Source organism: Populus euphratica, unplaced genomic scaffold (assembly GCF_000495115.2).
Source record: "Populus euphratica unplaced genomic scaffold, PopEup_1.0 scaffold4.1, whole genome shotgun sequence".
Classification (NCBI taxonomy): domain Eukaryota; kingdom Viridiplantae; phylum Streptophyta; class Magnoliopsida; order Malpighiales; family Salicaceae; genus Populus; species Populus euphratica.
The window spans coordinates 1,448,384-1,463,834 of NW_011499859.1; the positions used below are offsets into that span (position 1 = coordinate 1,448,384).

Here is a 15,451-nt window from a genome sequence, read left to right on the forward strand (position 1 = left end):
GTTCTAATGAATAGGCTACATCCTTATCTTGATGATCTCATTGGTCCCCTTCAGAGCAATTTTATTCTGGGTCATAGTACTTCTGATAATGCTTTGATTGATCAGGAGGTAATGCATTATATGCACAGGATCATAAATAAACATGGAGCTTTAGCTGCAAAAGTCTATATAGAGAAAGCTTATGACAGAGTTAATTAGGACTTCCTTCAGACTAATCTTGAGCAGTTTGGCTTTCCAACAACTATTGTTAATCTAATTATATTATGTGTCTGGGCATCTTCCCTCACTTTTTTTTGAGAATGGTTTGAAGCTCCCATCATTCATTTATAATCATGGGTTGCGTTAAGATGACCCTCTTTCTTCTTATATATTTGTTTTGTGTATGAGGAAATTAGCCTACCTGATTAACAAGAAGGTTTTAGATAAGTCCTGACACCTTATGAACATCTCACACCTTTTCTTTACAAATGACGTTCTGTTATTTACAAAAGCCAGCAAGGCTTAAATACATGCCCTCGCTAGTGTTCTCACTAGCTTTTGTAATGTGTAAAGATTAAAAGTTAATTTGGAGCAATCTCTGAGTCATGTGCTTTAGAAATGTTGGCAGGTAGCTCAAACGTGAACTTCCCAGCTCTCTACAATGAAGTTTGCTAGTAACCTGGGTAAGTATCTTGGCTTCCCATTGATGCAGGGAAGAGCTAAAAAAATCTGATTTCAACTTCATCCTGGAGAGGATTGAATCAAAGTTGGCATCTTGGAATGGTCGATTGTTGAACAGGGTAGAGAGGGTTATTCTTGCTAGATCAATGATTAGTACTATCCCCATATAATATATGCAGACGTTATGGCTTTCTCAGGCTATTTGAAATGGTATTGACAAAATCATTAGAAACTTTATTTGGAGCAGGTCTGATACAGGACACAGTTTTAATTTTATAAATTGGAATACAATTTCACACCCGAGGAAATTTTAAGGGGTTAGAAATCAGAGAATCAAGGCTAGCTACTATTGTTTTGCTAGGCAAGCTAGTATGACAGATTCGTAGTGATGGGGAGAAACAATGGGTTTACATTCTGAAGCATAAATACTTAGAGGCATACTCATTTTTCGCAAAGATTAGCAGCACCCTGTTTTAATGCATCTATCACATGGAAAGCTATTCATAAAGCTTTCATTCTATTACGTGATGCGTTCTCATATAAGGTTGGTAGAGGGGAGCTCTCCTTTTGGTTTGACAAGTGGATATTAGTGGGAAAATTGATATGGTACACATCAGTGATTCAGACTTAAGAATCAAAGACTTGTGGCTTGTCGGTACTTGGAATTTCAACAACTAGGTGATGGTGCTGCCTGACTTTGTGAAACACCTCCTCATGACAGTCTATATTCCCCCCACTCCTTGTCCAGCTGACATGGTGATTTGAGGAATGAATGATACATGTTTTTATACCTCTAAACCAACATTTCTTTGGTTACTGAACAGATCAAAGACACTGCTTGTTAATTCTATATGGCCTTGGGTTTGGAAATTAAAGGCTTTTGAGAAAGAAAAAAATGCATGATGCTTTGGCAGACTGTCTATGATAGTTTTCCCACAAACATGTTTAGATACATAAGGAACATTGCTAACTCTTCCATTTGTGGCTGCTATAACCAGGAGGAAGAGACTACTTTGCATTGTTTGCGAGCTTTCTAGGGACATGTGGAAAAAGTTGGGTTTTGTTAATGCTCATGATTTTCGGAACTCTGATGTGGTTCTGGTGTAGAGATATTGGTTCTTCCAACGAGTCTTTCATTTTTCTTTTGGGTATATGATGGATCTGGAGGTGCAATAACATTATTGTATACGGTGATAATTATATAGGTGACAGTTGGACTTTAAGGTAGATTATCCTTCTTAAGGATGATCTTCGTAATGCTTTCACCAGGCCTATTGTCAACTGTAAACATCAAATTACCATTTCTTGGTGTAGACCTGTTGAGGGGTTTGTGAAATTGGATATTGATGGGAGCTCGCAAGGTAATCCTGGGAAGAATGGTTTTGGAGGCATCATTAGAAATAATTTTATCGGTTTGGTGGCATTGGCACTAACCTGCTTTCATAACCTCTAGCTATTAAACATTGATTATCTCTTGCTTAGAATCAAGGCTTTAGGAGGATCATCTGCAATTCTGATTCTCTGAATGCCTTCACGAGGGAAACTCCATTTTTCATAGGCTTGTGGCTATTATCATGGATATCAAAGGGCTTTTCTTAAAGGATTGGGAGGTCCGTCTTGCTTATATGTTAAGGGAAGCTGCCTTCACCATGAACTGTATCTTGGTCCGTCTTGCTTATATGTTAAGGGAAGCTAACTCATGTGCTGATTTCTTGGCTAAGCATGAAGCTCAAAATTTATCAAAGTTTTGCATCCGAGAAGACTCACCTTCAGGATTAAATGCCCTCATGCTTAGAGATTCCATGAGTTCTTGAGTTTAGTTTGTTCTTATTTTTTCATTGTACCAAAAAAAAAAAAAATTGACCGGACCCTAATTTCATGGTGGCTGGGGTCATTGGTGAAGACATAATTGTTTTTTCATCATGGCTACATCTTTTCTTTCTTTTTCACGGGACAGATTGTCAAATACCTTTCATGCAAAAAGGCATTACTTGAAAAGCTAGCCGGAAGCTGTGAGTTAGGCAATATAAAGCCAAGGTAAGTAAGGATAAGGTTTATTAGTTTTGGGTTTTACATGTTAATTTTCAATTTTTTGTTCGATGTCGTTTTATATAACATATTTTTCATTTACTGAAAAAGAATTTGCTCTCTCCATAAAAAAGTTCTTCCAATAATTTCGAATTTAATATTTAAAAAAAAACACGTATAATATTTTTGTGTTTACAAGCCAAAGTCGTAACATAAAAAAATATTCGATACAAACACTTTAATTTTTATATTTATGTTTTTAATTTTTTTATATATTTTCAAATCTGAGGTGGTCATTACACGTAACACTCATCTTGACAAAAATATGATAGAAGGATAAAAAAAAACCTCTAACAAAACAAAGTAAATGCAGACCCTATAAATAAATTTATGCACGAGAAAGACAAGAACACACAGGCAAAACTTATCATTAATCCCTCAATTCAGTGCTCTTACCTTTATATGTTGAATTCATGTTCCAGTTCACATAATACAAGGGCTAGTGAGAAAGACTAGTTGCCGAAAGGAAACTTAGGTTCTACGAGAGATAACGATTTAGCTATTGTTTTCAGCAAAATCAAGGGGGCAACATAAATTCTGTATAATGTAACTGATGAATCTCGTGCAAGCTAGCTTCGACATTTACTAACAAATATTTAAAAAACAATCATCAATAGGATATTCTTATCAACAAAACTTTCTGAATCAAAAAAAATAATTAAGAAATGAAAAGCAACCCATCACAATGAAAAACCCAAATGAATATACTGTAATGAGAAATATTATGGAGGGATCCTAAGATGCCCTCTGGCCTCTAATGGGCATTTTTGAGAGCATCTCCCTGAGATAATCATAGCGACTTTGGTGATATTCAATCCATATGCATAGCTGCCTTATTGCTTCCCTCTTCTCCTCTCCGAGGTCTAATATCCCCTCTTCCTTTTCTTTCATCATCGTCTCCAATGCTACCACCTTTTTCTCCAGTTGGTTGATAGCTTTGGTCAAATTCTCCTTCTCCACTCCTTCCTTGCTCACCTTGACCTTTAACTGCTCAACCTTCTCCTTTAATGCTGATTCGCGTTCTTTTATATCTTGTAGCTGCACAACTAAATTACCTACTTCCTTTCTCAATTTTTCGTTTTCATTATTTGTGTCCACAAACCAATTCTTCGCAATCAGAATCTCCTTTGAAACTACCAAAATACAGTTCTCATACCTGTTGCAATCTTCTTCAAATTTCATGGTCAAAGCATCCAGTCCTAACAATGAATTGTTTACTTTTTCTGAGATATCTGCAACCATACTGTGATAAGCTTCATTATTTGCGGTGATTATCCCAGACAATACAGCAACCCTTTCTTCAAGCACTCTCTGCTCTTGTTGATACTTCTCTTCCGCTTTTCTAAAGGTGTCTTCATTCTCTGTTAGTAATTGTTCTGTGACACGGAGCTTCTGGTTTGACAGCCGGAGCTTAACTTCTATATTTCGCACATTCTCTACCAAGGTGTTGATTTCATCTCCTTTTACTTCAAGATCTCTTTTCAGGTCCTCAATCATTTCTTCCAACTGCTCTACCATCTGATCTCTAGAACCCAAATGCTTTTGGAATTCTTCTGCCATGTCTTGAACTTTCCTTTCTGCTACTGCAAGATTCAACTTGCACTCCTGAAACCAGCCTTCAACTTGCTTATGCTCCTCATTTAGCTTTTTGTGTGCCTCCTCCTGTTCATCCAGCATTCTCCGTTGCTCTGCAATCTGGCTCACGAGCTCAGATTTCTGATTTTCCATTTCGGTTAGGTTTTCTGAAAATTCTTCCTTCTCTTTTTCAAGCTGCAATTGCATTTGGTTTTTCTCAGTCTGCAAAGAATCCAATTCCTGACGCAGATTGTTGACCTGTTCCGTTAGAGCCATTATCCGAGCAGAAGCTTCAATCTCCCCATTTGTATGTCTCTCCTGGAGGGCAGATAACTCGAACTCTCTCTCTGTTTGTGTTTTTTCCATTTCAAGGATCTTTTCTTGTAATCTCACCATTTCCTCTCCCAATCGCTCCCTTTCCTTGGTTTCAGTACTTATTTGCTCCCCAAGATCAGTTTTCTGGTTGCATAGAGTCTCCACCTCTAGTTCCAGATCATTGATTTGTGCTGAGCAACTTTCTTTTTCTGCCAGGACTCTTTGTTGATCTTCAGTCTTGCTTACTATCTCCTCTTTCAGATTTTCTATCAGAATTCGATATTCTGAAATTTCTAGAGTTTTATTCTCGAGTTGCACTTCAAGTTCAACTTTCTGGCTGCGTAGAGCCTCCAGTTGTTGTTGTAACTCATTGACCTGATCAATAAGCCCCTCAACTCGAGTCGATGCTTCATTACCTCTACTTACCATCTGTTCCTCCAATTCTGCTTTCTGGGCACGAATAGATTTGAAGTCTGCTAGCAGAGTATCGACCTGCACTGTCAAACTCTCTGTTCTAGAGAATGATTCATTATAATTTTCCTTGAGTTTATTCATGAGAGCAGAAAGTTCATCCCCTTTCACTTTTGACATCATTTCAAGTTCCAAAATCCGGGCTTCTAATCCCTGATTCTGTTCTCCCAGTTGCTTTCCTTCAGCCACCTTGCTTTCAATCTGCACCTCAAGATCTCTATTCTGGGCTTGCAATGATTCCAGCTCCAGCTCCAGACCTCTTACTTGCACCTCTAATCCATTTATCCTAGTTGATGATTCATTCCCATGTGTCTCGTGCATCTCTGCAAGAGATGAATACTCCCTTTCCCTGTCACCCAATTTATCCTTTAAGTGACTCGATTCACCTACGAGTCCATCGATTGTGTTTTGTGCCTGCTCCATCTTATTTGAGATTTCAGATAATTTCAAGGTAAGAGAATCATTCTCCTTCTTGGTGACACTCAGATTATGGGTAAATTCTGCAACTTGATGTTCTGCAGATTCCAGCTGCTGCTTCATGATAGAAAGTTCCGCTTTAAGAGCTTCTAGTTCTTGCCCTGTGGTAGCTTTTTCTTCTTGCAGCTGATCAGTCAAGATTCTTAAGTCTTCTCCAATCTTCTCACTCTCTTCAATGCTTCTCATGGCAGCCTCTTTCTCCAAAATCATGCCATCTTTCTCTTTGTTCAGTTCCTCCAGTCTTTGATTCAGTTCTGCTTCTATCACGCCAGCAGAATCTAGTTTTTGCTTCAGTTCTCCATTCTCAGCCAAAAGTCGTGCTTTACTAGCGTCTGAGCTTTCAACTTTGAGCTTCAAATTTCTGATGACCTCCTCTTCTTCTTGAATCTTGATCAAAGCTGTCTCATATTCCAGCTTCAAAGCTTCTCCGATCTTCTCACTCTCTTCAATGCTTCTCATGGCAGCCTCTTTCTCCAAAATCATGCCATCTTTCTCTTTGTTCAGTTCCTCCAGTCTTTGATTCAGTTCTGCTTCTATCACGCCAGCAGAATCTAGTTTTTGCTTCAGTTCTCCATTCTCAGCCAAAAGTCGTGCTTTACTAGCGTCTGAGCTTTCAACTTTGAGCTTCAAATTTCTGATGACCTCCTCTTCTTCTTGAATCTTGATCAAAGCTGTCTCATATTCCAACTTCAAAGCTTCTCTGATCTTCTCGCTCTCTTCAATGCTTCTCATGGCAGCCTCTTTCTCCAAAATCACGCCATCTTTCTCTTTGTTCAGTTCCTCCAGTCTTTGATTCAGTTCTGCTTCTATCACGCCAGCAGCTTCTAGTTTTTGCTTCAGTTCCCCATTCTCAGCCAAAAGTCGGGTTTTGTCAGTGTCTGAGCTTTCAGCTGCAAGCTTCCAATTTCTGATGACCTCCTCTTCTTCTTGAATCTTGATCAAAGCTGTCTCATATTCTAACTTCAAAGCTTCTCTGATCTTCTCACTCTCTTCAACGCTTCTCATGGCAGCCTCTTTCTCCAAAATCAGGCTCTCTTTCTCTTTGTTCCATTCCTCCAGTCTTTGATTCAGTTCTGCTTTTATCACGCCAGCAGAATCTAGTTTTTGCTTCAGTTCTCCATTCTCAATCAAAAGTTGTGCTTTGCCAGCACCTGATCGTTCAACTTCAAGCCTCAAATTTCTGATGATTTCTTCTGCTTCTTGTATCTTGTTCAAAGCTGTTTGATGTTCCCACTTTAAAGCATCCCTTTCCTCACTTGTAGCTCTCAACTTACTCCTCAGTTCAGCAACGTCTAGATTCGCCGCTTCAAGTTCTTGCTTTATGCCATCTGTTATCTTTTCACTTTCAAAATGACCATTTTTACTGCCTCTGTGCTTAGAAGAATCATCAGATTCTGAGTCGGAGCTAGATGAAGATGAGGTATCTTTTCCATGTTTGCCATTAACTTTCTCTCTCAGCTCTCCCTTCAGATGATCATATTGTCCATATAGCAAATGGTACTGTTTCTGGACATCCTCAATTAGCTCAAGAAGAGGCTCCTTTTTGGAGTTTTCCACTGAGAGGCCATCTTGTTCTTCAAGATCTTCCTCTTTGATAAGCTTCAAGATCCTTTTTACCTTGTCATCAATTTCTGAGCAGGAAAGGTCTTAAAGTTAAATATTGACCAAATTTACAATGGAAAAGATGAGCTTAAGGCACAAAACAATAAGCCTGCAGAGACAACTCAAAATGTGCTCTGAGAAAGGTGATAAAATTCATTTTTTCCAGTTTTCATAATGCCATTTCACCATCTCCAAAATTACTGGTACAGAAAATCACCTGTTTTAGTTTCTTTTAGCTGTTCATCTTTCTCCGGATCAATGTGAGTTCCAATGAAGGATTTTAATGATTCACGGAAATGGTGCTTTTTCTTTGTCATCCTCTTTAAATTTTCAATCTGACGTTCCTTGACAGCTATATGGTCAGAAATGCATTCTCCATCTTCTGCTCAAAATTATAAAATCTGCACATCAGGATTTTGATAATTAAACACAATAAGCTTCCAGCTGCTTATTCATGGTTTACCAAAGTTGAACATGCGTTTACGCAATTAAATGAAGTGGGTCAGCCGTGAGAAGATAAATGATCAACAAGTGGCTTGCAAGATCAGTCATTCGAAGCGAACACCACACAAATGAAATCATTCAAGCAGAAAGTCAGAGATCTTATTGAACTATTCAAACATCACTTACCAGGCTCTATTTGTGAAATACATCAATCAGTAAAGAAATTGACTTTGACCTGTTCTACGCTAATGATATAACTTCGACAGAAAGCCTGCAACTCATGGTTATACAAATGTCCCAACATCAATAAAATTCTCACCATCATCCTAGAAACAGGATAATAGCTCCGATTTGATGTTAACTTTGATGAAATTTGAAAAACAGAATCAGATGTTGATAGTGAAATGAAAATCAATCCAGTTTGAATTAATAAAATCTGAGTATTTCTTTGATACACTTAAAAGGCTATATCTGTATGAGATGCGAGTGAAAGACTGTTTTGAAAGTATAGCTGTTAAACCGGATATGACCGGTCCCTACTAAAACTCAGCTATTAAAAGACAAATTATAAAATGATCCCAAACACCCGCTAACATCATCGTTTCATTAGGTAAAATCAAACACAGATAAAAACCCATGTCACATTTGGATTCCCAATCACAACCAAGCAAAAAAAGTTGTGTATCCTCACTAATAACCATATTTCAGATCCACCCATTTTCAAAATCCCATCTTCTTTTCACTGTAACAAGCCCACTAAAAGAGCCATTTTTTCAAAACTATGGACCCAACACACCAATAACTTCCCCTTCTTAAAAGACCATTTTTCAACTAAAAATGGATAATTAAACAGCCAAACATGTCATTACAGATCTGGCACCACCTCATAACCACTAATAAGGAATCAAATCAAAGCACCCCAGAATAAGTAGAAGCCAAATGAGAATTCTTTCAAGAGTAGAAAATGACAGCTTAATATTGTTAAAAGTGAGCTGTTCTTTTTGGTATTTTCTTTTTCCAGTAATATAACACGCTACTCCTCAAACATAATTAACACTGATTTAAGATTCATATTAAAATCCACTTTCAAAGCTTGAAACTATTTTTCCACCATAGAAACCTACAAACGGCATAAAGTCAAATTAAAGAAAATCTTCTTTTTTTGCTTACCAGGAAATTTCCTTTGCTTTCACTTTCAATCTTCCCTGGTAAGCTTAGCTCACGCTTGCCAAAAAATTCCAAGATTTGAACTAAAAAAAAGAAGAAAGAAAAAATTAAAACTAAACAATCAACCAGAGAGATTTCCAGCTAAAAAATACAATCAATCTTCAAAAAAGAAGAAGAAGAAGAAGAAGAAAAATTGAACCGGAACTAGAAAAAATCATGATCGTAACGTGATTACTTTTAATCAGACTAGCAAAAACCTTAACCAACACAGTCAATAAAAAGATTAAAATCAAGAAACTAAACAAATAAACGACCAAACAAGCAGGAAACGATCAACATATGCTAATCAATCAGAAATTAACTATTTAGTCCACTAGAAACGAACTTCAAATGATCAGATGGAGTAACATAAGCAAATGAAGTTAAAAAGCTGAAATTCCTAGTTCAGCATAAATCAGGTGCAAAAAATTCTGAGATTGATCAAGATCATAATCAAGAATTAATTACCTGTAATTCCAGCTCGGAAGAAACTTGAGAAAAACGAAACGCTCTAAAATTTGAAACTGAAGAGAGAGAGACAGAGCGAGAGTTTCAAAACGACCGGTACAGCATTTTCTTGCTTTTCAATTTCAGGGGGAGGATGGAATCTTTGGAACGTTCTCTCTTGATCTAATCATCCTCCTACTTTGCTTTTTATTGCAATAAAGCCACTGAGATGTCACTGAATGTGAAGAGAAATATCGTGAGTTTTTGCTGGGGAAAACGGGAGATTTTATTTTCTCGGAAATAAAGAAATGATTGGTAGTTTGTGGGGCCCATTTGTATGAGTTGTTTCCCGCGCCTAGGTGGATATCTTGTCTGGATTTGAGTGTTTATTCACTGTGCTCGTGCATGTATATTCTCCACCAATCATGCCTTTTCCGAATGGTTCATGTGGTTTTTAATTTCGAGTGGAGAGAAAAATAGGAAAATCATTTCTCAGTCACCGAATTTCATTAAACCAATAATACTCAATATATAGCCTTCGTGATGGCATAAGTAAATGACAATTATACCCATTTCACAAATTTGTCCTTTCTATTTATCTGAATAGAAATAGAGACAAAAAAGAAGAAGATATTCTTTAATTCAATGGATATGCTTTATTTTTTAAATAATTTCACACTAGTTATTAACTCTTAATTTTATTTAGATATAATGAATGATACTTTTTAATATTATAAACCTTATTTTATTTTATTTTCTCTTTATTATCATCTATGATCACTTATCTCCGCATAATATCTTGTTTTCATATTTTCTTTAGCAAATACCCAAATTATTTTCTCTTATAAATATAAATGTTGATATATATATATATATATATTCTTGTTTCCTTCTTTCCTTTCCTTTTCCATTTCATTTCCAGTTATCATCTTCAACTATTAAGCTACGAGTGTAATTGGTCACGTTATTTATTCTATTGGCATTGGCATATTAATGATTTTCTCTGGCTTTAAAAAGAATGAGAAGTAAATCCTAATATTTCTAGATGGAAATCTACACTTGAAATAGAAAAAAGAAAATTATTTTTATTATTTTCTTTCTTTATTATTGTTTTTCTTTCTTTTTTGTACTAAACAAGGCTACTATAGAAAAAATAAATATTATGATAGGAAAATTAAAGCTAACTATAAAGAGAAAATAATTATTAAAAAACAGAAAATAGAAATAGAAATATAATGAATAGTGAGATATCAACAAAAAGGAAATCCACACTTAACAAAATATTTACACGATTCTAGATGATCCCTTTTCCATAATAAAGAATATTAATTTTTTTTTAAAAAAAAACATATTCTTGGTAGCTAGTTATTCTTTGTTTTTGCAATTCATTTTTCAATTTTTTTTTATATGAAAAATATTAAATTATTAATTTTTTATTTATTTATAATTTTGATGTATTAATATCAAAAATAAAAAAATATTATACAACAGCTTACCAATCACAAATTAAACAAGCCTAACACTCTTATTGTGCTAGATCACAACCCTTGCCGCTTTCTTGATAACCAATTCTACTCTCTCTCGCATATATATATATATATATATCTATATAAAATACAGCCAGGTTCAGAGGTTATACGGATTTGAGCCTGTGGCCGATTGCATCATCAGAAACGGATACCCCTATATTGTAGGTTAATTATTGGGAAATCAAAAAACTTTAAATACAAAAAAATCGAGATATTATTAACATTTTATTTAAAAAAAAGATTTATTTGATGTAAATTAGTTAATTTAACAAGTTCATAAATTCTAGATAACTTACTTTAACTCAAAAAAATTAAAATAATAACATATTAAATTGATCTAAATTAATTATTGCCAACTTGTTAAATCTATATAGGATAAAAGATCTAGATAATCCTATAAAAAATAAATAGAAATAAATTATAAATTTTAATTTTCAATCAATCAAATATCAAATAATAAAATAAAAATAAAAATTAATTAAAAATAATAAAAAATAACTTGAACCAATTCGGTTAACTAGTTAAACTCGTGACTTGTATCATTAGAGATTATGATAACCTTATAGAAAGTAAAGATAAATTAAAATAAATCATGAGATATAATTCTCAATTAATCTAATTATCTAAGTTAATCAGGTTAACCAATTAAATTTGTGATCCTATTCATGAAATCAGAATAATATCATATAAAATATACTAAAATAAATTATGAAACCTAATTTTTATTTGATTAAACAATAAAGGATAAAATTGAAAAAATAAATTGATTAAGAAAAACAAAAAAAAACTCAAATTAACCGTGTTAACTCATTAAATTTATAATTTAGATCACGTTATTAAGATAACTTAATAAAAATTAAAATAAAATAAATTATTAAGTTTAAATTTAATATAAAAAATAAAATTAATAATTTAAAAAAAATCATGCGAGGAGGGAACAGTGAATTCCTCTCCTCACTTAATGTTTGTTAAAATTTTTATTCTTATTTTTCTTATTTGATAATTTATCTGTGTTTCAGCTAAAAACCAATCTTTCATATGTTAGAGAATAGCGCGATCATGAGCAAATTTTATCATCCTAATTCTATCTATTGAAATTAAACTATTTTATCTAACAAAACTAAGTATAAGATGTCAGTGGACATGTGCAGCTCTTTCTTAAGAAAGTCTTTTGAGCAGAGATGGTTGTTTGACACCATGTGCAATCTCCATGAGAAGAAAAGGTTGAACAAATTAACAAAAAGCAAAACAGGCTACGAAGAAAGACGATGCCATATTTGATTATTGAACAAATATTGGAACTAATTTACAAGCTGTTTGTTTAATGAAAGGATTAATGTTGTTAAAACCAGAATAACAGCATTAATAAACAAAAGAAGAAAATGTCGCAAATCTCTTCTAAGCCACTCTCTTGATATGAACAGTCCTCTTTGATAGTGCTTCTCTGAGATGATCATAGCGGCTGCGATGGTAATCGACCAAGATACAAAGCTGCCTTATGGCCTCCCTCTTCTCCTCACCAACACCCAGAAAAATGTCTTCCTTGTGTTTTACCTGCTGCTCCAAATATACGACCTTTCTCTCAAGCTGACTAACAGAATTCAGCTTTTCTCCTCCTTCCTTGCTCAGCTTTGCTTCCAGTTTCCACACCTTTTCTCTTAACAAGAGCTCCTTCTCTTCCTTGCCATTCAGTTGCAATGTCAAACTATCCACGTTATGTTTCAGCTTTTTTATCTCATCCTTTGTTTCTGTGATCCATCTCTTCGCAAACTGAAGCTCGTTTGAGATTCGGCAAATGGGGTCCGAGAGAATTTCAGTGTCCTCGTAGAATTTCTTGAGCATTGCTTCCGCTCCTGAAAATACCTCTCCTGCATCCAATAACATCTCCCTTATCTTCCTCAATTCAGCTTCAAATGCTGTTGTTTTTTCATTAAGCTCTATGTTTTCTTGATCCAGTCTGTCTTTCATCTTCTTGTAGCCATCTTTGGTTTCAGCATGAATATGTTCGGCAACTAAAATCCTCTGATACAAGATTCGAATATGATTTTCCATTTTCATGTGGAAGCTCCCTGCTAGTTCTTCTATCTTCCTTTCTAAAGATTGAGGATTTGTCCTTGGGGAATCCAGCGACCGATATTTTGGAGAATCCAATGACCGATATTTTGGAGAATCCAGCAAATGGTGTCTGACTACTTTAGTCTCCTCAGTTAGCTTTTTTACAGTATCCTCCTTGTCCTTCAGGATTTTCTGCTGCTCTTCAATCTTGCTCGTTAAATTGTGAACTTCATTTTCCATCTGAAACTGGATTTGCATAATGTCTCGCCTTAGTCTCTCGTTTTGTGTCTCCAATAAACTCTTCTCACTCAGCAAGGAATCCAAATCCTGTTGTAAGCTAAAAACCTGCGATTTCAAGGCCATAATCTGAGTAGAAGCTTCATTCTCTCTGCTCTCATATTCTTTCTGACAAGGAGAAAAGGAATCCCCTCTATCTAATAAGATCCCTTCCAGTTCGAGTATTCTAGCGTGCATCCTCTCCCCTTCTTCTCGCAATTGATCTGTCTCTTGGTTCTTACTTCTCATCAGCTCTTCCAGCCTGTTCTTTTGGTTTCGGATAGAGTTCGCTTCTAGTTCCAGGTCCTCTCTTTGCACAAGAAAGGTTTCTTTCTCTTTTAGCAGTTCCTGTTCAGTTATAGCCTTCCTTGCTATTTCACCTTCCAAAGTCTCTGTCCAGAGCAGGTTTTCAGCAACTTCTTTGGTTTTCATGTTCAGTTGAGCTTCCAGCTGAGATCTCTCACCTCGAAAGGAGTCCAATTCCTTCTGCAAATTATTTATTCGGTTCTTTAAGCCCTTGGCTTGAGCTGATGCTTCCTTCCGCTTACTCGCTTCCAGTTTAGCATTCTGAGAACGTAAAGAAACCGTCTCCAATTGCAGATTGTTGACCTGTGTCATTAGATCTTCAATTTTAGATGTGAAATTCTTCTCACCATCCTTCAGTTGCTTCTGGATTGTAGATATCTCATCCCCTTTCTCTTTTGACATCAGTTCAAGTTCCGAAACACGTGAAAGTAGCTGTGAGTTTTTCTCTTGAAGATGTTTAGCTTCAGCTGCTTTGTTTTCAACCTGTGCCTCGAAATCTTTCTTCAGGGTGTACAAGGAATCCATCTCAGTTTTCAGTGTAGCTAACTGTCCCTCTAGCTCCTTTATCTGAGCTGATGCCTGACTGTCATGAAGCTCATGTACCTTCACAAGAGCTGAAAGTTCCCTATTTTGCTTGTTGACGGTGTCTGCTTCTTGTAATTCTGCGCTGTATTTGTTGCGTAAAGCTTCGTTTTCAGCAGTAGCAGAGGTCAACCTATGCTTCAGCCCAGTTACTTCTAAGCTTGCAGCATCAAGTTCTCCAGCGGTGCCGTCTGATGCTTCAAGATGCATATCTATGATAAGGCTACTGCCTATGTCTGGAGAATAATACTCTGAATCGGAGAAGGATGAAGAGGAAGAACTTTCCTTCTCTTTCCTGACTGGAGCCTTTTTCCCCATCTCTGCTCTGAGATAATCATATTGTGCGTAGAGAGACTGGTACTGTTTGTGAAAATCCTCGACAAGTTCAATAAGTTCTGATCTTTTCTTTGAATCTTCCGGGATCTTACCCTTCTTGGCTGGGCCATTATTCTGTATAAGCTTCAGGATCTTTCCCACTTTATGTTCAATGTCTGCAAATTAAATAACACGAAAATATGGAATTCAATATCTAAACCTTCAACAACTGGCTATAACTAGTATATCTGCACTCTATTCTTTAAAGCAAGAAACTAAACATCTTTGGGAATGAAACCACAAAGCTCAAGATTCTATGAAGAACAGATAACTGGTGAGAAGTATAGGGAAAGGCCCGTTAAGAAATGTACTCAAACTTGAGCAATTCCTGTGAGATTCAAATTGTAACATTTTTGCACAATACCCTTCAGTCTAAACTCTAAATAGAGAGCCAAATGCTGACATAACTGGTAAAACGAAGATATTCAGTTTTAGCAGAAAATTTCTCTCTTGGACTTGGACGCTTATAGATACTGAAAATGCGTTCTTTTGGCCTCAGTTCTTGAGTATCATAACCTGCAGTAGAGCAGATTTTAGGAAATTTGAGTTTGTACATAAGAGATACTGCACCTCTTTTAGTCTCCTTCATTTGTTCGATGTTTTCAGGATCTTCATGGCTGCCTACGAACTCCATCACCTTCGGAACGCCGCTTGATTTATAACGGGAATTTACAGCCAACTTAAACAAATTAATGAAATGCACTCTTCATCTGAAGCATATCAGCTGAAGATCCTATACGATAAAAGGCATAACCACCACCATCATCCATTGAAATAAAAGAAGAAGTGCTGTTTGCGTTATGAAATTCAATATCCATGTGTTGAAGAATGAAACATGCACACGACTTATTAAACCCTCATTAATTTCTGAAAAGATCATTCACAGTTCAGTATATGTGCATGGAATTGCGGTAGAATGTATTAAATTTCATTGCCTCGAGTCTAAGGTTCCTTGATATTAATTTAAAAGAAAAGAGGGTGTTGAATCTAAAACCTGGAGAAGCTTAGTCAAAGGAATTGCAGCAGACCAATTGACAATAGCA

At 35.8% G+C, this 15,451-nt stretch overlaps 2 protein-coding genes across 5 annotated transcripts; both read right to left on the reverse strand.

Annotated features, from left to right (window-relative positions):
• Positions 1–3,279: 3,279 nt before the first annotated feature.
• On the reverse strand, positions 3,280–9,419 carry LOC105124287 (myosin-10-like). 4 transcript variants are annotated; one of them, XM_011024240.1, is made up of 4 exons: positions 9,307–9,419; positions 8,803–8,882; positions 7,406–7,570; positions 3,280–7,217 (listed from the first exon to the last, which is right to left on the reverse strand). In XM_011024240.1, exons 3-4 carry the CDS (start codon positions 7,503–7,505, stop codon positions 3,484–3,486), a joined length of 3,834 nt encoding a protein of 1,277 aa, XP_011022542.1. In that variant the 5' UTR covers positions 7,506–7,570; positions 8,803–8,882; positions 9,307–9,419; the 3' UTR covers positions 3,280–3,483. The 4 variants fall into 4 exon arrangements, with proteins under 4 accessions (XP_011022542.1, XP_011022541.1, XP_011022544.1 ...); XM_011024239.1 differs by having other exon boundaries at positions 7,406–7,589; XM_011024242.1 differs by lacking the exon at positions 8,803–8,882 and having other exon boundaries at positions 9,307–9,418.
• A 2,711-nt stretch (positions 9,420–12,130) lies between these two features.
• On the reverse strand, positions 12,131–15,129 carry LOC105124288 (myosin-10-like). The gene is made up of 2 exons (XM_011024243.1): positions 14,979–15,129; positions 12,131–14,524 (listed from the first exon to the last, which is right to left on the reverse strand). The coding sequence occupies exons 1-2, from the start codon at positions 15,040–15,042 to the stop codon at positions 12,213–12,215; spliced, it is 2,376 nt and encodes a 791-aa protein (XP_011022545.1). The 5' UTR covers positions 15,043–15,129; the 3' UTR covers positions 12,131–12,212.
• Between the last annotated feature and the right edge of the window lie 322 nt (positions 15,130–15,451).

Coding starts and splice junctions, on each gene's coding strand:
- LOC105124288 (XM_011024243.1), bottom strand. CDS start 15,042: ATGGAGTTCGTAGGCAGCCATGAAGATCCTGAAAACATCGAACAAATG. Junction 14,525..14,978: donor AATGAAGGAGACTAAAAGAG/GTGCAGTATCTC, acceptor TTTAATTTGCAG/ACATTGAACATAAAGTGGGA.
- LOC105124287 (XM_011024240.1), bottom strand. CDS start 7,505: ATGACAAAGAAAAAGCACCATTTCCGTGAATCATTAAAATCCTTCATT. Junction 7,218..7,405: donor GCTAAAAGAAACTAAAACAG/GTGATTTTCTGT, acceptor TTTCCTGCTCAG/AAATTGATGACAAGGTAAAA.